The sequence below is a fragment of the Serinus canaria genome, chromosome 14 (assembly GCF_022539315.1).
Source record: "Serinus canaria isolate serCan28SL12 chromosome 14, serCan2020, whole genome shotgun sequence".
Taxonomy (NCBI): domain Eukaryota; kingdom Metazoa; phylum Chordata; class Aves; order Passeriformes; family Fringillidae; genus Serinus; species Serinus canaria.
Genome location: NC_066328.1, coordinates 2,326,555 through 2,347,890, shown reverse-complemented (window position 1 = coordinate 2,347,890; position 21,336 = coordinate 2,326,555). Strand labels below are relative to the sequence as shown.

General features: G+C 49.7%; 1 protein-coding gene and 1 long non-coding RNA gene across 3 annotated transcripts in view; one reads left to right on the top strand and one right to left on the bottom strand.

Moving 5' to 3' along the window:
- Positions 1 to 14,051, top strand: part of LOC127060144 (uncharacterized) — a 29,082-nt gene extending 15,031 nt beyond the window's left edge. The window contains exon 3 of the long non-coding RNA XR_007778794.1: positions 5,798 to 14,051. This is a non-coding gene — a long non-coding RNA (uncharacterized LOC127060144). The remainder of the gene's footprint in view (positions 1 to 5,797) is intronic.
- Positions 13,480 to 21,336, bottom strand: part of ADCY9 (adenylate cyclase 9) — an 82,868-nt gene continuing 75,011 nt past the window's right edge. For both annotated transcript variants that reach the window (XM_018916139.3, XM_009091985.4), the window contains 2 exons: positions 21,243 to 21,284; positions 13,480 to 15,600 (listed from right to left, as the gene is read on the bottom strand). In XM_018916139.3, the coding sequence (XP_018771684.3) occupies positions 14,412 to 15,600; positions 21,243 to 21,284 (1,231 nt within the window). In that variant the 3' untranslated portion in view covers positions 13,480 to 14,411. The remainder of the gene's footprint in view (positions 15,601 to 21,242; positions 21,285 to 21,336) is intronic.

Genomic DNA, 21,336 nt, shown 5'->3' with positions numbered 1-21,336 from the left:
GGAGAGCCAGTCTGAGAGGAAGAGCCTCTTGCCCCTTTTTCTTGCTCGGACCACGGGCGATGGGAAGCTCGGAGAGAACAGAGGACGAGGCACAGGAGCAGAGCCCCGTGGGCTGTGTGCTACCCCCGGCTGCTGCTGAGGCTGGACACAAGTCAGGGCACACATGGCTCAGGACTGAGCAAGGTCCTGCTGACCGAAGGTGATCTCCAGGGACAGGCTGCCTCGAGCACGGGGCTGCACATCCCCAGGGCCTGGAAGGCAGGGGGTGACCCTGTCCCATGCTTGCAGGAATGTCACAGCTGCAAGGGACCCTCGGCCTTGCTCAGGTGACAGTGCCACTAGAACAGCCTCATTTCAGCCTTGGAAATGTCACCTTTCGGGTCTCTTCAAGCCGAACAAAGGTACATTCATCACCTCACTCCCCACCATCTCCTCTCCTCCCATCACCACCGCAGCTCCTGTGATGCCAACACCTCCTTGCTACAGTTGGATGTCGTGGCTCTTCCTGATGCTTACTTGACCAGGATTTTCAGGTCATCACTCCTGTGGCCAACAGGGTCCTGCCCCACAGCTGTGCCCTGCCCCACAGCTGTGCCCTGCCCTGTTCCCCACAGTCCCTGTGCTGCTCTGGGATGTGGCTGCCCCAGAGCTGGTCCCCTCATGCCCCAGGGTCGCTGTGAGCGTCACTGCCGGACTCTGCTCGGCCCAGCATCGGAGCAAAGGAGCTTGGCGGGTGGCACTAGAGGGAGATAAAGGCCAGGACATGCAGGGCCCTGTGCCCTTGCCAGCCCCTACTGTCCCCTTGTCCCCAAGGCCACCCTAGCCCCAGCTGCTGGTGGGGGCAAAGGGGAGAACTGCAGGTTTCTGCCTATTACAGTCCCGTTGCTTTGTGGAATCTTTCCTGGCATCTTCAGTCTTTGGAGAGCATCTTTGGCAACGAGGGGCCTTATGGCATTTACACCTTTATGCAGCAGGTATAAAAGCCAGAGACTGCCTTCTCCTACGTGCAGGTAGCACAAAGACACCCCAAAACCCACCCAGAAAGGAGGAGAACAGATATAATTCCCAGAATGGGGGTCAGCAGGGAAGGATGAGTCCTGGTACATGGCCTGGAAGCAGAGAGTGACACATGCTGCAAGACCTCAGCTGGAGGCTCAGCCTGTCACATCTCACTACCCCTTCCTAATGCCCCTAGGTGCACATGGCATCAGCACAGCTGTGACAGCCCTTACAGGACCCCATCACAGCAAACTGGGCACCTTCAGGGCTAAAAATAATTTCAGGGGACCTCTGGGTCAAGGTACCATCCTGGTATCACATCAGCTTCTCTGTTCCCATGGATGTTCCCTTCTCCACAGGCTCCCTATGAGCCCTCTCAGCAGAGATGAGATGAGTTCACCGGGCAGAGTTTGGGGGAGGTCCTAGCAGACAAGGAGGTGAACCAGCCGGACCTGTCCCCAACAGTGTTCATGCCCAGCTGGATCACTGTGGCATCTACAGGTGCAGCTGTGGCTCCTGTGGCGTGAATCAGTGCTGGATGCTGGGGCAGGAACTGTGCAACAGCAGCTCTGCAGGCAGGATCCACATGAGGGGGCCACTTTCCCCTTGTATTTTCTACAGATTAGAAAGAAAAGTTAAATTATTTCCTCTTTTTTTCCAGGAAGAAGGATTCAGTGTGGCTGGCACAGAGTTAGCAAAAAAATGCTACTAACACATGTTTGCACATCACTTGTAATGCCATCAAACCACTGTGCCCTGGGGGCCTGGGCTCGCTGGGCACATGCCTGAGCTCCCCCCAGAAAACCCACACAAACTCCACACAAAAAACACCCCAAACCACCAACCTGCTGCAAAGTTATGTTTTCTCTTCAACTTCCCAGTTTGGTCACAACCACAGCACACAGACACAATACTTGCCCTGCAGCCACATCTCTGGTTTGCTCATATTTACAATTATTTAGAGCTCCAGCTCCACAGTTTCCAACATTTTCTCTCCTAAACTTCACGGCTGCCGGCGCTGGAGGGAATGGGGTTGGTAACGCGATAGGGAGGTTGGCCTGGGACCAGGAGGCTGGATGCAGAGGGTGGAAGGCAGAAGGGTGCCCAGGCTGCCGTGTTATCCAAGCCCCTGCAGGAACAAGGTGTCTTTGGCTTGATGTGAGCTGGCAAGAGCAAGAGGAGGGAAGGGATCCTTCGTCAGCACTTTGCTATGCACTGTGCTCCCTGCTCTCCACTGCCTGGACACACAGACTCACCACTGCTCTGGTGGTAGGACAGCTGTTCCCAGGGCTGCTCATCCTTTCTCCCTCTCAGGCCTGCAAAATTCCATGGTCTGCTTCAGCTTGGTTCGAAGCACATGCCCAAAAAGCAGAAACCAACACAACATCACTGCTCTTCCCATGCCACGAGGTGAGTGAGGCGCATTCAGCAGCACCCAAAGGGTCACCCCATGTGCCAAGTGTCCACTGACAGAGGTGGCTCCAACACAATTCTGTTGTATAGAAGAGCTGACAGTCTGTGCCCAGACCCTGGCACAGCCCCTAAACCCTCAGGGGACTCTGGGGAAGCTTGGGGTTTGCATTCTCCCTTACGCAGGCAGATCCATGGGTTTGCAAACCAAGCTAGAAGTAAAGGCTCATTTTTTCTGCTATTTTTCAATAACATTAAATAAGGACAGAAGCATTCCCTGAGACTGCTCAAGGCACCCAGTGCTGTGACTGCAACACAGTTCCCCCTGTGAAATGCATCATGTGCCACCACAGAATCCAGTTCAGAATCTTGGGCTGCAAAAAGGGATTGGGGTTTGTTTCAATTGTTTCCATGCTGGTTCTCTGCTTTTCACAGATCATTCCTAAGATTGTGCCATTCTGCCACATGTTCTACACATCATTTCCCATCTCCCAGCTTGGACACAGCCTTTGAAAAAAGACATTTCACCTCCAGTGTGCCCCTGGCCCTAACAAAGCCCCTCTGCAGGCAGTGCCGGGCTCTTCCCAAAGGTTCCCTCTCTCAGGCACCTCATGCCAAGCCCAACATGGTCAATGTGCCATTGAGTGTCAAGTACAAAGCATATGCAGGACAGATGGGTATGAGGTTTATAAGATAATTAAGCATGTTAATGAAGTTCATTTACATCTAGCTCTTAAATTCCCATAAACTTTGTGAGGCTGGGAAATGAGAAATGCTGCTTGATATCACAAAGCAACAGAAGTTTAGTTACCAAAAGCAAAGTAGTGATTAATGAGTGAGACCCAAAGCTGCTGTGGCCAGGCTGAGCAGAGCCCTGCAGGTCCCCCTGGCAGAGCCATGACACACGATGCCACTGCAGTGGCCACAGCCATTAATACAAACTGCTGTGGGCTTTGCTGGACTGAAAGGTCACAGAACCAGAGAGAGCAAGAGGAAATCACTGCTCCAAAGGAAGATTTGACCCAGAGATGAAGGAAAAGCTCTTTGGTGTGAAAAGGAAAGTTGGTGGCTGGTGCAGGAAGCCTGGTGAGAGCACCCTCTCCATGGGCTGCCCCTGAAGCAGGAGCAGGGCAGAGTTCTTTGATGAAGTTGTGGTGATGGCACAGCAGGGAGAGGCAGATGGCATTTCCTGGGCAGAGATGGAGCCCAGGGCTGTGACCCAGACAGAGCTGGAGCAGTCCCAGGAAAACAGGGGAACAGCTTGGATTGGAGCTCCCCAAGGAGCCCCCAAGGATACCCCAGGGGAACCAGGGAAGGAGCTGGCAGATGTGTTCCACACCCACCTCCCACAGTGCTGGAGCTGGGAGGGCACTGGGGTCCTAAAACGTGGCCAAGCCTGGGCCAGAGGTCACCTACAAGTTCTGACCTCCACAGGAAAGCTGCAATATCACCTCTGGTTAAGCAAGGAGGGCAAAGGCTGGGCAGTTTCCAGCCACCTGTGGGTCACAGACTGGGAGATGGCTCCAGGTGCTTCAGCACCTCTCCATTACCCCCAGGGTGATGGTGGTTCCTCAGAAGTGGAAACCCTGAGAGTGGCACAGCCAGGCAGTGCAGAACCTGAGAGCATCCCCACACCAATAACCTGTGGGGCCAGATACCACTCACCTTCCCAGAACCCAGGGCAATTTTGGAGCCTCCTTCTACCAGAGGAGGAAGAAGCCAGTGGATCCCACAGAGATCCCATTCTGCAGCAGGCCTGAGGTGCCAGATCCCTGGCAGCACCTGTAGATGAGAGACACGGAACAGCCTCCGGGTTGGCCCTGCTGTCCCCCACTGTCCACCTGGGCCAAGCACACCATAGCAGCAGGCTGAGCACCCAAGGTTCACTAGGGACAAACACTGCCCAGACTTTCAGGAATTGCTGTGAAACATTTCCCTGAGAGATCTTTGGGCTTTCCTTGTTACACATCCCCACACAAACTAACCACACATAGGGTGGGTCTTTCAGTGCACCCAACATCGGTGTACAACATGTCCTGACCACGAACCAAAGCACAGAGAGAAAAGGAACTTTAACATGGGCTTATCCAGGACAAGACAAACTGAAAACAGCAAGACTGGATTAATTTGAAATACCTTGACCAGATTTATTAAAAAATATCCCTTGGCATTTGACAATCACCACGATCTACAATCAGAACCTGACTGGACAACATTGGAACAGTTTTCACCTACACCAGAAGGCAAATACCCGGGAACACCCCAGCAAGGCCTACACACCCCTATTGGCATTAAACACTGGACTGGCACTGAGGAGCTCAGGGCAAACGCTGGCTGTGGTGCCAATTACACCACAGGTGTTACTGAGTGCTTTGATACTTACCTGGTGTGTGGGGAAAAAACAAATGTTCAAAACAAGGGGGAAAAGAATCAGTCAGGACCCAGGGAAACTGGACATCACTTTAATTCCAGCAGCTCTTGTGCTGCTGCAGCCAAGGGAGAGTTTAGGGAAAGGGAAGCTGGACAGTGTGGCTGGACACATTCAGATGCTCTGGCTGCCTGGTGAGAAGGGTTTGGTGCTGCAGGACACAATGGTGGTGGGTCACTGGTCATCAACAGGCAGCAGGATCCAGAGGAAACCTTCTGCCCTCTGCCAGGTCAAACCCTGACAGGGATCAGCACTCAGGGCCTCATTAGGGCTTCCATTCCCCAGTGAAACCTGATGAACACACAGTGGGATGCTGAGAGGAAACCCCAAGAGAGGTGGGAGGTGTGGGACAGACAGACAGATATAAGGTTTGTTCTTTGGGCCAGATTCCACTTTTGGAACTATCAAGGTTCCTCTTCTTGCCCAGCCACTGCCACTCTGCCAGTCCTTGCTCTGTGGACACTCACTCCAGAAAAACTGCCTCATTCCCCTTTCCAAGCAAATTAAAGGGATTTGAATAAGGCACTGGAATTCCAGAGTAAACCATCAATGCTCTTTGCCAAACAGAAAAATAACTCTTCAAAGCTCATCCCCAGTTTTGGCCAACAGAAGCTCCCTGTGGGGAAAAGCTCTGCCCAGCAGTGACCTAAGGTGGCTGCAGAGGTGGTGGCTGCATGGCCCCTTCCCAAAGCTTCAGAGATGGATTAAAATGAGGCAAAATTAGGAAGTAGTTGTCTTCTCAGCCTGGGCACTGGGAACAGGAAGGGCATTCACTGCCAACCAACACATCAAAGTGCGGCAAGTCTGTGTGACAATCCCTTCCGTGTTTAAGATGCCTCCTAAATATGCACCTAATCAAAAATTAACTTGGTGGCTTCATGATTATCAAAGAAACATTGCTAAAAGCCAGATCCAAACCAAAGAGCTGAAAAAACCTATTCCAAACTCTTCTTCTTCCAGATCACATGCCAAGGGCTGCGGCTGAAGCGGGGTTGGAGCAAAAATACGAAAGCAAAACTGATTTGGAGTTGACACAGTGTATTGTGAATTACTTCTCAGCTTTTCTACATCTAAGAGAGCATGAAATGATCAGTACAGTGGAGCAGTTTAATACACAATTGATTACAGAGCTGCAGATAATACACGTTGGATCTATTTACACAGACAGCTTAATATTTCACACATACAACTTTGTGCCATCTCGGTTTGTCCACGAAGCATTGGCAGAGTATTTACAGAGAGGCTGCTGCGAGGAAGCCCCGTCCCCCGTGCAGCCCCGGGCGAGGCTGCCCCAGCAGGGGGTGTAAACAGAGCGGTTCTTTCTTTCTGCAAGGGAGGGAGAAGGTGGGAACACAGCCTGCGCTGGGCAGGAGGGAAAGGAACCAGAGATACCAGGAAAAAATAATGTCCAGCTAACCTGGAGACCTCAAACCACTTAAATTTGCCTTGTAAAATATTTTAACTGGAAACTGTTCTCGATTCATTTTCAATTTGTAATTCAATAATGTTTCAATGGCATTTTCAATTAATGCTTTCTATCCATCTGTATTTCTATCCATCCCACGTGTGCTTGTGCAAGGACAGGGAGTGCTGAAGCCCCGGGTCAGGGCTGAGGGGACTCCTCAGGAAGCAGGGGATGCTCGGGGGCCTGTGCTGGCTCCCAGGTCCACTCCTTGCCCTTGGCAAACCAAAGCCAACCCTGATTTCAGCTGATCACTCCAAAAATAATCTCTCTCCAGCTCTTTGTAATCAGGTACCACCACCCTCGATGCCCAGTGATGGCTTTCACAGGGGGATCACTGTGTGGGTGTCACTGAGGGTGGGCAGATCCGACCCCAAACCCCAACCCCAACCCTCACCCCCAGCCCCAGCCTGTCATGGTCGGACACAGCGCTCTGATTCCCAGGGCAGGCTTTCAGTAACCAGCTGAAATTTGTTCTGTGAGAGAATCCAACCAACAGGCAGGAGGGAAGGTGCATTTACCAAGGTGTCCATGGCCTGGCTGCTTGGAGCAGGCAGCAGCCCAGCAGCAAACCTCCTCACAGCTTGGGGACAGCTTGGCTGCTGCCCAGGCACCTCTATGGGACCCACACGGCAGCTCCTCCAGTAGGGCTGGCTCCGGGGCACACCCAGCTCCTTCCCAACTGATCCCCCTTTCCCATCATTTACATCCCAGCCTTGTCTCCCTCAGTGCTGGATGGATCAAAGGGTGAGAAAGAAGGAATCCAGCCCCTGCCACCAGCAAAGACAATGTTTGATGCTAAGTTAAGAATACTGTTTAATGGAAAATAGGAGCTTTTCTGAGCAATTCAACCTAAAGCTATCCAGCTGGCACTGGGCAGTGAGGTGACTTTCCGGGGAGCTTATTTACCTGTTCCTGGGGAAATGGATGAGGGTGGCCAAGGTCCTTGTCATCTTTGGACACTGCTGCTGCCTCCCTGCAAACCAGAGCCACCTGCCATCAAGCTGGAAAAATTCCCAAATACTCAGCACCACCTCAGAACTGTGCTTCCTGTCTCAGCAGATGCTGGTGTTGTTAAGGCTCTTGGCTTTTAAGAGTTTATTACTTTGGAAGTTTAAAGCTGTACTTGCAGTAGAGTCTAACAGGTCTCTGTCTCAGCACAGGTATTATGTATCTCTGTGTCTCAGCACAGGCTCTGAAACCAGAAGCAATGAAACTGGGGAGAGGGTCACTGGTAACTGAGGGCTCCTGGGACATCTGCTGGATCCAGTGGGACCAGGCCAATACCTGTGCAGTGGCCAAACACTGGCTGAGGCAGTGACATAGGGCACAGCTGGCAGTGCTGCCACCCCTCCTTTGGACATGATGGAGTGGTACACCCAGTACTGGAAATAAACCCTAAACAGAGCTCTGGGCTCACCTGGAAAAGGCAAAGCTTCAGAGTCACTAAAGATGCATTTCCCCCTTGGGCACACCCACAGATGGACCACATGCTATGTGTCCCTCCCTGCCCTGAGCTGTATCTCCAGCACAAATCCATACAAACCATCTTCAATCCCAAAGATGGAATGTACTAAGGCAGAAACAAGTGAAGACTTAAGTAACAGAGAGGAAAATAAGGAAAAACTTGAAAAAGTCACTTTGATTAATCTGAAGGAGGATTTGGGAATTGGTGGCCAAATCAGTGGCATAAAAGTGGTGGCACTTACACCACACATCCAGCAATGAGCTGGATGATAAACTGGTCAGAGCATCACCCATGAGAGTGGGGACTTAAACTTGTACCAACTGTTCCCAGCCAGGACCTTCTCTGCAGTTCTTCAGTTCAGTGAATGCTGCAACTTCTGGACATTAAAATCCATTACAGGCATGGAGATGCCCCAAGGGCTGAGCCTCTCTGCTCTGGAGCCAGGCTGGCAGAGCTGGGGGTGCTCACCTGGAGAGGAGAAGGCTCCAGGGACACCTCAGAGCCCCTGCCAGGGCCTAAAGGGGGTCTAGGAGAGCTGGAGAGGGACTGGGGATAAGGGATGGAGGGACACGACACAGGGAATGGCTCCCACTGCCAGAGGGCAGGGCTGGATGGGATATTGGGAAGGAATTGTTCCCTGGCAGGGTGGGCAGGCCCTGGCACAGGGTGCCCAGAGCAGCTGTGGCTGCCCCTGGATCCCTGGCAGTGCCCAAGGCCAGGCTGGGCAGGGCTTGGAGCAGCCTGGGACAGTGGAAGGTGTCCCTGCCCATGGCAGGGGTGGCACTGGTTGGGCTTTAAGGTCCCTTCCAACCCAAACCATTCTCGGATTCTGTGCAATTGTTGCAGTGAGCCAGAGAACAGGGAGAGAATGCAGGAAACCCCAGCAAGGCTGGGACAGGAGATGCTGACAGCCTGGGGGCCATTCCAGAAGTGCAGAACTCCAGGGGCTGCTGCCTCTGACACTGCTGAGCAGTGTGGGACAGCTCCTGAGGAGGATGCTGAGCTCCACCCCTGAGCAGGAGTGTGGGAAGACACTGAGCACCTGCCTCCAGCTCCTGGCCAGCCTCAGGCTGGGCAGCTGGGTTAGGGCAGCACATGTTTAGCAGCTACAATAAGGAACCAGGAGAAAAAAAAAAGCTTCAAATATCTCCCACCAATCTGTTTTGTCCAAACAGATTGGTTCTTTCTCCCAAGCCAATATTGACTCCCAAAGGCAAGGAGCAAACAGCTCTGTATGTGCTGTACAGCCCAGCCCCTTATCAGGGCTGAGACAGAAGTTCAGTTCACACCACAAAGACTTGGAAGAGATTTTATACAAAATGTTTGGTTTTTTTTCCTACCAGAGCTTTACCATGTGTCTGCAAAGCACCTCAAACCTCCTTCCCATGGCACCCCAAACTGCACCACTGTCAAGACAAGACACATTCCACCACTTTTATTTTCTCCTTCAACTTCTACAGAGTCTTTTGTTTCATTTTAAACAAACTCTTTAAATAAGACAAAGGGAATAAGCTCCTGCTGTCTGACTTTCACCAGTAAAACTCACTGTACAGAGTTCAGGGGGTGGTGCTAATGCAGAGTTTAATAAAATCAGCCCATTTTAGGGCTCTCTGGTTCCGTGCCTCAGAACAAAAACAAAACAAGAACAGCTTGGGAAGCTGAGGCTCTGCTTCACACCTGAGACACCTTCCTGTACAGCCCTCCTGGACACAGATTAGCCCTTGATCCAGCCAGCAGCTCACTCCATATTCCCCTCTCCTTGTCTCCCGGTTCCAGACCTGGAAGCACGTTACCATATGGAGCCAAAGCAGGACACTGAGTCCTACCTACAGCTCTGAACTGAGACACCTTCACACCATGGCAGCACTCACACAGCTCCAGGGCCTGCAGGAATTGCTGAGTAATGGGCACTAATTCCAACTTTTTTATAGGATTTTGCAGAATCCCACTGCACTGCCTGCACAGTTCAGTCCCAGCAATGGCAATTCAAGTTTTAGCCCAGGAAACAAACCAAGGACAGCTACAGCGTGCAGGGAGAACTCAAAAGGAGAAAAACACTGGAGCAAATGACTTCGCTGCCCAAACTGATGTTCCACAAGCAGCCAGTCAAGTCTCAGCAGTATTCTGAGACTTCTGCTGCCTTTTCACAGCTGCCTGGGCATTGAGATGGCAGTGCCATGGCACTGGGTCATCCCTGCACCTCCACCTCAGCTGTCCCCACATGCAAATCATTCTGTTCTTACCCCTCTGGCATTTCCAGCAACTGGAAAAATCACATCAATAAACAACATCTGCATTTTAAAATTTAATTCCTAAATTTAACTGCAGGGGTGTGCCTCTTCTGTACCTTCTGTCACCACAACGAGGAGGAAGCTGCAGCTGTGACCAGGCAGAATGGACCAAGGCATCAAAGCAAACACATCTCCCCTTTCCTCAGGACACAGGGAGGCACCAGCAGCACCAGCAGCACCCAGAGCCCTGGTGAGGAGCAGAAGGCAACAGACACCTGTGTGTCCCATGGAGATGGAGAGAATGAGACCACAGCAGGGAAGAAGGGAGAAAACAAATTTTTGAATTTGGCAGAACCTCCCCAAGCCAAGGTGCAGATTTAAACAGCCAAAGGCATGACAGCCAATCCCAGGGACCTTCAGCCTCTTGAGATGTTGTGATGTGAATTAACTGCTCCCTTGAAACACCTTTTGCTGTATTCAGACTGAAGGTTTTAGAAACAGGTCAAAGTTAGCCATTTTAAAATGCAAAAAACCCTAAAAACCTGACCTTTTACTCATGAATAAACTCCTCTTGAGCTAAAGCTGCTATGGGTACAGGGAGGTCCCTTCAGCTTTGCTCTGGGCACCTCCTTTCTGTGTTTTAGCCCTAGAGTATCCAAATACTTATGTTTTGTGAAAAGCCCTTGGGGAACCCACCCCTTCCTCCCCTCATTTTGTCACTCCTGGGACACAGCAGAAGCTGCAGCCAGATCGTGGCACTGTCCCACTCTGCTCATGTTACCTCCAGCAAAGAGGAATGGCCCCAAATCCTGGGAAGCAACAGCAAATCCATCCATCTCAAAATCCTGGAGCCAGAAGTGAATCAATGGGAATGCCATTTACCTGGTTCTCACTGAGAAATCTCTCACAGGAGCAGCAGGGAGGAAAAAGCATCTTGGTGAGTTAGCAGCAGATGAAGACCTCACTGCTGACAGTATTCTGTGCACTCCTTGTCACTCTGCACCCTGGAGCAGGTGCTGCAAGTGGCAGAAGACAACATGGGGCTCACAAATACTCAGCAACCTCCCCAATCCCCTTCTCTGGACCATTTTTAGTCACTGCCATTAAGCCACCCTAAAGATTGGAAGCACAGCCACACATGGATTGTCCTTGTGGAATAAACCCCAGGGGATCCAGCCAGCCCCCCACGTTCACTGGCAGTACTGCTAGCACCAACAGCACCCACAGCACAGGCATTTAATGGGGTGAACTTTGCCTGTGGCCTCCCACAGCACACGTGTCAGAACTCTGCAGCAGAGCCACACAACACTGCTAGAAACACCTCCAGAGTAATTTCTGTGTCAGGATAAACCTTCTAAAGCATAAGGGGAGGTGTGAAGGTTCAGCTCACACTGGTTTGCAACACAAACAGGTATCTCCTTGCACCTGGAAAACCTCCCCCTCCAAACCACTGAGAACTGAACTTCTTGATTTGGTTACTAGACTGCATTGAAGAGATTTAACCCCAGGCAGCCCCAGCTGTGGAATTGCTGCTGTCCTGGCAAGGAGCAAACGGGGCACCACTGGTCACCCAGCAGGAGTCTTTTCCCAATCCAGAGTTAAGGCAGAGCACCATCACTGGCAGCTCCCAGAGCAGACAACAGCCCTTGATCTGAGTCCACCAGAGCTGCTGTCCTCAGTGCCTTTATTTGCTTAGTGCCAACCAAGAGAGGCCCTGGTGGGTTTGGAGTTTGGTATTTGGATGTTCCCACAGTCCCACAGCACAGCAGCATGGGAGCCTTGTGTACTTTATAGGCTGGAGGAGAAGGATTCTGCATCCTGAACATTGAAGAGGAAGGTGGTTGGGGACTGGGGTCCATTCCAGCACCTTCTCCTTTTGGGTTTAACAGAGGTTGCCAACCTCTCCTGGTGCAGGGCTGGGGCTGGTGGAGGTTTGGTTATTGTGCAGTGTCTCAAGGAGCCAGCACGTCCTGACTGAGCTCTGCCCTTGCACACAGCTGAGCAGGGAGAGAGCAAGGATGGGCAGGGTCCATAAAACTGGGAGAAAGAAGTGTCAGGGAGAAAGGCTGGAAAAACTCTAAGATAATAACATAACACTGGAAGGCATGTAAACAATTCTGGATCCTGTCAGCTCCTTGACTGTAGGAAAAGGAATACTGACACACCTTAACTGCACCAAAAACCCTAACAATGGTTTCAGGAACACAGTCTTCAGATGCAAGAGGTATTTGCAGAATTACTACCTGAAAGCTGGAAGTGCAACCCACTATGGGGAGGGGGAAGTTGTAACTTAGGGCGCAGGAAGCTGCTAGAAACCTCTGCCCTCAAAACCACCTCACATTGCTGCTCATTGGGAACAGCCTCCAAACAGGCAACAGCATCTGTGGCACAGGGATTTGGCGGGGAGGATCCCCTGGTTTGCTGTGTGCTGGCAGATTGAGTGAAGATGAATTCTGAGCAGCTTTCCTATCAAACGGAATACTGACATGCATGAACAGCAGCTTTGCAGGACTGTGCACAGAGTTCTGTTTAACTGAGATCCAGAAATCCCCCAGACTCACATCTCAGAAAGGCTTCACGGGCTCCACACCGACTGTGGAGAGGGGATGGATCTTCACCAGCTGAACAGGAACCCACAATGGATTTATTTATTACTCATACCCCAAAATCACCTGGGGATGAGAGGAAGAATCAATACATTCTGACTCGAGTTCAGATGGAAAGAGCCCCCAGCTTCCATCAGCAGCCAGTGCAGCCCCACCTTTCCCCAGCTCTTCCCTGGCTGATAAACTTGATTTGGGAATAAAAATCCTCTCACTTGATTTAGTGTCAAAGGGAGTTGGCTGAACTAGACCAGTTCAATGGTCAGTATGATCCCCAGCAGGGCACCAAAAGCCACCGAGGGAGGTGGTGGAAGCATGCGGAGGGCAGACTAGCACAGCCTAAGCCCCCAGTCCCAGAGCTCCCTCTGTGCAAGCAGCTCCTGGGCTCCTGCAGGCCTCTGCTCCCGAGGACCTGCACAGAGCTGTCTGCAGCTCTGGGAAATGATTGTGCTTCTCAGCTCCCTACAAGGACTCTGTTCCCTATTCCTGCTTTCAGCAGCAGGAAGGGAGCATTCTAATTTCCTCCCTGCTGCAAAAGCACAGAGTGTGTGTGTGTGTGTGTGTGTGTGTGTGTGTGTGTGTGTGTGTGTAAAAATCCTGAAAAATACTGTGCAGCACCATTGGTTCAGTCCAGAAAGGGAAGCTGGGATACTCAACTGTGTTTGGTGGCTCTCAAAGTCACCAGCTTGGAACCAAATATTGCCTAAGGTAACATCCTCACAGTGGCTGGTGGTTCAAAGAGACTCAAACACTGTCTGATCACTCCTGTTAAACCCAGGAACAATTCATCTCCCCTGGTCCCTCCCACACGCGAAAATTCCCAAAGGAAATTAACAAACCCCCCAAAAAACCAAACAGGAATAAAATAAATAAATAAATAAAGGCATTCCCAAAACATTTATTTTTCTTCTCTCTTTGTCTCTCTCCAATCAGCTCAGAGACACCGATGTCACCTACCTTCGCCCGCTGAGCTGCGTACGGAGCCGGGAGCCCTGAACTGCAGCACTCCCGTGGTCTCTCCTGCTTCTGGAAACCTGTCCCCAGAGCTGGCACTGTCCCAACCCTCCTTCCATTCCCACGGATCAGTAACTCATTGGCTATATGGAAAAGAAGTGTATCCAAAGCACACGGCACAGGGAGGCTGCAGAAGCATCGGGAAAGGAGAACAGAACGGCAGCAGCTGTTCCTCCTGCCCTAACTAAAGGCTGAGCCACGGCACAACTCCCCCTCCAGCCCGACCCAAAGGGGGTCACCCCTCGCCCAGACATTCTTGTGGTGCATTACTGGCACTTTATAGCAGTCTCATATGGTAGATACATGCACATGTCTGTGTGTTACATACAAAAGGTCTGATAACAGTAAAACATTGTTCCGAGAGATATAAAAAACCCAAGGAGTTGCATTAGCCAAAAAAAGTGTTTTGTGAGAAACAACAATAAAAATGATATAACCACAGCTTTTCTTTTCTTTAAAATTAGATAAATACCCAAAGCTATGATTTCACTTGGGGCCTCTGTACCTTGACAGGGAGTCCAATGGAGTATATCTGAAGGCACTTAATATCCTCTACTCAGCTGTAAGATGGTTGCACAGGGAGCTGGGGAGCTTGGGATGTGGTTTGGGGCATGGAGGAGAGAGATGGATGAAAACAAGCCCTGAAGAGCCATGATCCACACAGCCCCAGGTGCCGAAATGAACACAAACGTACAACCCAGGTGTGGAGAAGGTCTCTCTTGGAAAAGAAAACTGCCAAATGCAAAAGTCTGCGTGTTTCTATGGACAGAGCACTTCATGCAACTCTGACAGTTCATCATACACTCTTAGAGATATTTAGCTTTGTCAGTTCATTGACCTCCTCAGTCCCCATCTCCTCACAGTCATCCTTTTCCACAGCTTTGCCAAACCCGCACCTCTCCTCTGCCTTCGCCGCGTCTTTCTGGAGCTTCTTGGCGGAAGGAAGGACATCCTTGGCTTCTGAGCTCTCTGTGCCGTGGGCTATCTTATCAGAATTCTGTACAGAAGGCACCAGGTTGGCAATCTCATCCGTCGGAGACCGCCCAATGCTGCCATCCACTTGAACCCGAATGTCTGGAGATATGGACAACTGGTGGTGCGGCACGATGCCGTTGTCCATGCACTTGGGGTAAAGGTAGGTCTTCATCTGACCCTTGCCCTTCACATTGACCGTCCCCCTGTAGTCAAAGTCATACCCCATCTTGCTGAGGATGCGGTAGCTCTCCTCACTCACCTGGATGCGGCACTCAACGCCGGTGGTGTCCATCCTGCTGGCGATGTTCACAGTGTCCCCCCAGATGTCATACAGCAGCTTGGTGGTGCCGATGACCCCGGCCGTCAGGGGGCCGTGGTTGAAGCCGATGCGGAGTTTAAAGTTAAACCACAGCATGTTGTTGTTGAAGTCGTCCACCACCCGCATCATTTCTTTGGCAAATTCAAAAAGGGTCTGCAGGTGCCCGTGGGGGTGGCTGCTGTCCTGGCACTGCGAGGTGTTCAGCCCCGACGCCGCCATGTAGGTGGCCCCGATGGTTTTGATCTTCTCGATGCTGCTGTAGTGGGGTTTGCTCAGCAGCTCGTCGAAGTCCCCGATGAGCTCGTTCAGGACCCGGTAACACTCCTTGCCGCCCTCGTAGTTCTCCTCGTAGAACTCGCTGAAGTTGACGATGCTGGCAAAGATCACCCCGCCGCTGTCGTGGTTCTTGGAATAGCTCTGGGACACCTTCAGCTGCTCGGCCACGTGGTAGGGGATGATGTTCCTCAGCAGCCAGTCAGCCTGATCCCTCATGCTCTGGATCTTGGTGCGGTGCAGGTCGGCCTCCACGTCGCCGTGGTAGTGCAGCCGGTAACTGACCTCGAACTCGCGGTTCAGGAACCAGACCAGCAGGAGCAGCAGGAAGGAGACCAGAACCACCTCCTGGCCGATCAGCTCCGCCGGGCGCCGGGCGCCGCTCGGCTCCGAGCTGTTGCACGGGCTCTTTCTGGAGCTGCACAGAGGGGAGAACACACAGGTGCATTTTAACCTAGGGCATTGCCATCCCTGCCCCACAGTTAGCAATGCTGGAAAAGGAAGGGTGGGAAGCACAGTTACATACTGGATTATAAAATATCCACTGAGAACTTTATCTGCTGTTAAGGAAACGCCAAAGAGTTAATTTAATTCTTAAACTCACCAAGTACTTCCAGAAACCCACCAAGGATTTCTTTATCATCATGTTCAGTGGCACAGCCCAATCCTGTTTTAAGGACTCCAAGGAAACAGTTATTATTTTATCTAAATATATAACTAAAATCACTGTATGTAAATATGTACCTGTGTGTGTGTTTAGGTATCTGAGTGCACTGAATGTCTATATGTGGGGGTGTCTGTGAGTTTTGTGGAATTTAGCTGGTTTTGTATTTTTTATTACCTCCAATATTCAGATCCAGCTGCTTTATACGCCTGTGCCTCTCCCTTGTGTCCTCACCAAGGACCAGGAACCTTTGCCATTTGCCTTTAATGCTACACACGAAGGGTTTGGGAGAAGAGAACCCTGTAAAAGACACATTGTGGAGAACCCCATGGCAGGGGGTTGGATCTCTGGGAGCTTTAAGGTCCTTCTGACCCAGCCCAGTCTGGGGTTCTATGAGCTGCCTGGAAGTGGGGAACATGGCTGTGCTGACATCTTATCTATAATTAAACCACTTCAGCTTTTCATGGCAGAGACAGAAAGTTTCTCCAAGTGCCAAGATTACATAAAATAATGAAAAATTCCTGTCAGCCATGGATTGGGAGCAATCTTTCAGATCCTTCTGACAGTTCACTGCCTGCCTGTGCAGATTATGAGGCGCTGATGGAGTATCTGCCAGTGCCAAACCACCCTGAACGAGGAGACATCTGCACTCTCCAATCTCAACTTTCTGCAGAGATGCAAAGGCACAAATTGAATCTGAGCAGGCCCCACCTATGCACTCCCAGAAGCGAAGGCTGAACGCAGACAGCTTGGCATGCAGTCATTCCTGCAGGGATCCAACAGCAGTTTTGGGATAAAATTATGCCAAAGCTTGAGATCTGATACGAGCAGATATGTGCTGAAGTTTCTCGAGCTAAGAGATGGTTTGAAAAGGGAAAGCATCACTTCAACCCTGCTCCTGGAGAGCCAGAGAGGAATCCATACTCAGCACCTGCCTGTATTTCTCTGGGAAGGCAAGAAGGGATTAAAACTCAGCACAACTGGAGCAACAGCTCAAGAAGAGAAGACTGAATTTGTTACTGTAACATATGAAAACATTCCTGAGGTAATTTTGTTGCTTCATGTCCATGGGGGACAGGCCTCCACTCTGGATATATTTCAGAACTGAACTTCATTACAGGCACAGGTTTTTTTTCTGAGTTTCATTCTCAAATATTTGATTGAAAGGAAAGTGTGATGAAACAAAACCACAGCACAGCTGTGAGACAGATGAACTTGCCCCATATCCAAAAACATTTCTCTGTGCCATAGACTTTATATCTGCTCCCTTTTCTACAGAAATCCTATGGGGAAAAAGTTTCTGGTGAGTAAAATATTTACAAGACAGAGAGTGCAGGTTGAATTCCAGCTGAAAGATAGGACAGATTACATTGAAAATTACTTTTTTTGTTTTCTACCATAAATATACTTCTCCCAGGAGAAGTGAAGGTGTATTCATTTTATTCCCTCTTCACAAGGGGACCATGAAAGGAGGAGATGTCCCAACTCAAAGCAGAGCCCCACCATCAGGTTCCTGTAATTGCTCTACCAAGACACTCCTTCCTCCCTGATTCTCAGCAGAAGCTCTGGTATGAACCTGTTCATTCCCTCCCTTGAAAGACAAGTCAGAGACAAACACAAAGATGTGGTTTAGTGGTGGCCTTGGCTGGATTAATGGTTGGACTCGATGGTCCTTGTTGGTCCCTTTTAGTCTATGATTCCCTGATCTTGGAGGTCTTTTCCAGCCTAAAAGATTCCATAATTAATGACTAGAAGGGAACAATTCCTGAAATACAATCCCTGCTAATCCCCTACTTTGGAAGTGACAAAATGCCCTCCCAGCTTGATGGACTAATAAAACAAAATTATGTAATTAAGAGAAAAGATCTTGGAAAATAAGAAGAGGTGGGGAAAGTGAGGAAGGAATCTGGATTAAGGAGCACAATTCAGGTTCTTCTCTGAACCTGAGTTCATTATTTCACACATCTTGTGGGCAGAGATCTGAGCAATGACTCTGTTACTGCTCTGAGAGTACGAGTTTGATCCAGATAATCCCCTCAAACATCAGACATTCCCGTCACAGGGATTTATTTAAGCCATTAAAGGCTTTTTTATTTACAGTTTGCTGTACAAAACACTCTCCAAGTACTTTAACTCCTCTGCAGTGAACGAGGTGAGCACAGAGCTTTCTGTGAGGAGCAGTGGAAGGCAGGATCAGGGCAGGAGCTGCTGCCTCCCACTCCCCATTCCTGGAGCTTCCCAGGAGCTGCTCAGTATGCCCTGACCTCGTTGGCCACGTGGGCTCTAGCCCTGAGATCTGCATGTGCAGGGAGTGACTCACTGTGCCCTGACCTCCTTCCATGAATGGGGAAGGGGTGGGATCCCTCCTCCAGAGCAGGCAATTTTATCCCATTGTGCATCAGCATGGAAAGCTCTGATTCCAGCCTGAAGGAGAGAGCAACTGCATCACCCTCATCTGGAGTTCCAGCCTGAGGATGTTGCAGTGACCAGGGTACAGGACCTGCAGGGCTGGAAATCACCTGAGGCACCTCCCCCAGGCAGCAGCCACGACCTGGAGTCACCCTTTGGAATGAAAAGAAGAAAAACTCTCCCACACCTCCAACAGGAAGGATCAACCTCCCACTGCCCAATCTTTCTCAATTCTACTTTTTATGAGGTGCTGCAGCAGAAAACTGATTTTAAGAATCATTCAAATGGAGATCTTGAGCTGACACTGTTTCTTTAACTCAAACTGGGGAAATGCTGCCTGGCACAGCCCCCTCACTATTAACTTGGCACCTCCATCCAGGCTGTGAACATGGAACAAGTGAGACTCCAGAGATAGAATCTCCTTTGGCTTGATCACAAATCATCAAGATAATGGCTTTGCACTTAGAGAGCTTTCTGGAAAGCCAGTTTGCTTCTGAGCCAGTAACCCCTGTTTGGATTTGGGTATCTTGCTGTATTGAAAGAGGGTGCCTCTGCCTGCTGAATCTGACAGAGGGAGGAAAGGTGTGGAAAAGGGGATCAAACTGCTGCTGTCCATGAAAAACCTGCAGTGGTGCCTACAAACCCTTCCCTGCACCCAGGTGACTGCAGCCTCCACTCAAGTGCTGCTCCCCCTTGAGCAGCCTCACTGGAAAGTGGCACATTCCACCTGCTCTGAGTGAGGAAGGAATGAAAATGAGAAATGTTTCCTGCTTCAAAGACAAAGTTCATGCTTGTATCCTTTGGGCTGCCTGGAAGACAAGGGAAACTGCACATTTTTATTTACAGACAGTCCAGAGGTGAACTCTGTGCTAAGGCTTCATTACCATTACTACTGTCTCTCTTCCCAGGCAACATTAATATTATCTCTATTCTTGATCAAGGAAAGGGAACAACCTCATTACAGACATCACACAACCTTGTCTGGCCCTCTTAGAACATGGGAAAACTTCAGTGCTGAGTGGGGTAAGCAAGGAACCTGATTTATGTATTCTGGCAGAAAGCTGCAGCAAAACATACTGTTAGGCTAAGAGAGTTTCACCTTTTGTTAGTCCATTACCAGAAAAAAAGGGGAAATTCTGAACTCTAGAAGTGTGGTGTTCAATAATATACAGCATAAGAGCCCTGAAGAAAGAAGCCAAATTCTGTTTAATGGCAGAAACAGAACAGGATTAACTCCCAGTTCTCTCTTTTAACTTCCAGTGTTTGTTACTGTCCAGGTTTGGGCATGGTCAGGCCAGGGGAGCTGGACTGAAGGGCAGTGCTGAGCAGAATTAGCACATGGGTCTCTTCCTCAGCTGAAGGAGCACAGATAACACCCTTACAAAAAGTGAAAAATGAAGTTTAGGAATGTTTAACAGGTGACATATCTTGGTCACAGCCTGACCTGGCCTTTAGATCACAAGCCAAGCCTTGCAAAGGAGGGAAAGCCTCACCCACAGCTGCTCACCAGAGACACCTCCTTGGTTTGGTCCTCAGCAGCTCTCACCTTCCCCTGCCATCAGTGAGAAGTTACATATTTATGGAAGAAAAATATCTGCAGGAAAACAGTGCTTGACAGGTGATCTTTTCACAGATTTCTGTCACTGAGGGGAAGAGCCAGCTGTCAAAGATTTAAGGCAGGATGAATTATTGATCAGCGATTAGCAGATGGCCAGGAGCCTGCTGGGGAAGAGGTTTGTAATTCTGAGGAGCACAAAAGCTTCAAAAACAAAAAGCAAGGATCCAAACTAAGGCTGATCCTAAGACACTACAGGAGTGATCAGCACACTGATGTTTACAAAAAAAATAAAAAGCCCTTTTATTCTTTTGGCTTTAAATTTCCATTCTGGATTCAATGAACTGGAATTCTGTTACAAAGAAGAACTTTCATTAATCAAAACCAGGAAAAAGGAAAACCCCTGTAAGAGAAGCCAGAGCCCCCCAAACCCCAACACTGCAGTAAGTGCTGAGCCCTTGGTGAAGAAATACCCCAAGCAATCCTGTTCTCACCCCTCTGTACTAAACCCCATGTGTTTTCTAAACTACCACAGCATTTGTGGAGATGAGAGTTATTAGAAAGGAATTTTGTTTTGACACATCCTCCCAGGACAAGCAACATGCTCCTGAAAACCCCTTCTACCAAATCACACACCCACAGTTCAATCAAACCCAGCATGGCTCAAATATTGCCCCCAAATGTGCAATGAGCAAAGCCAGACTTGTCTAATACCAGAGGCCACTAAAACTCTTCTAATGGTATTGCAAAAACTTGCAATAAACCCATGAGAAACTCCACACTGAAATCACCAGAGTGAATCTTTAACACACTTATTTTAAGGGGCCATTGATTACCCAGGAAGGGATTTTTGTTTGCTTTGAAAGGCTCCAGGCTAAAATTTCCTTTGCTCTCAGTTTTATGACTCCCTGTCCTGCCCAGGCAAGGTGACAGCCAGGCCCAGGCTGTCACATGCCATCCTGGGAAGGCAGCTGGCTGCACATCCAGCTTTTCCACAGGAAGCTCCTGTACCCCAGGGAATCCTCACCTGCCCAGCTGTGAGAGCATCCAACTCCCACTGCCTCTGAATGGTGCAAATCAGCCAAGGAAATCAAATAAACACATGGGGCACAGATAATGCTCTAAAAACTGCTGCTACTGGAAAAACAGATGCTGTTTGAAATAGTTCCTCCATAGTTCTATTTCCTAGAAATCCAGTTTAAGGAGAAAATATCATTACACATCTCTGTGACTGCAGCACCAGCCCTGATGAGTTTTGGTCATACCCAAGTAATCTGTAAAGGAAATTACAGGAGGAGCTTAAACACAACTTGCTGAAGCAATTTGTTGAATTCCCAAGTTATTACTGTGGATGCAAAGTTTTGCTACATGTAATTCACTGAAAATGTTTCTGTCCCTAAATATAAAGATGGTAATTTTATATAAAGCTTACCTGAAGTTCTGTGCCAAATCTAGATGAGGAGCTTCCATGGAGCTGCAATGAAAAAAGCACTGATTTCAGAGGCAAAGCTAAAGCAATAAACAAA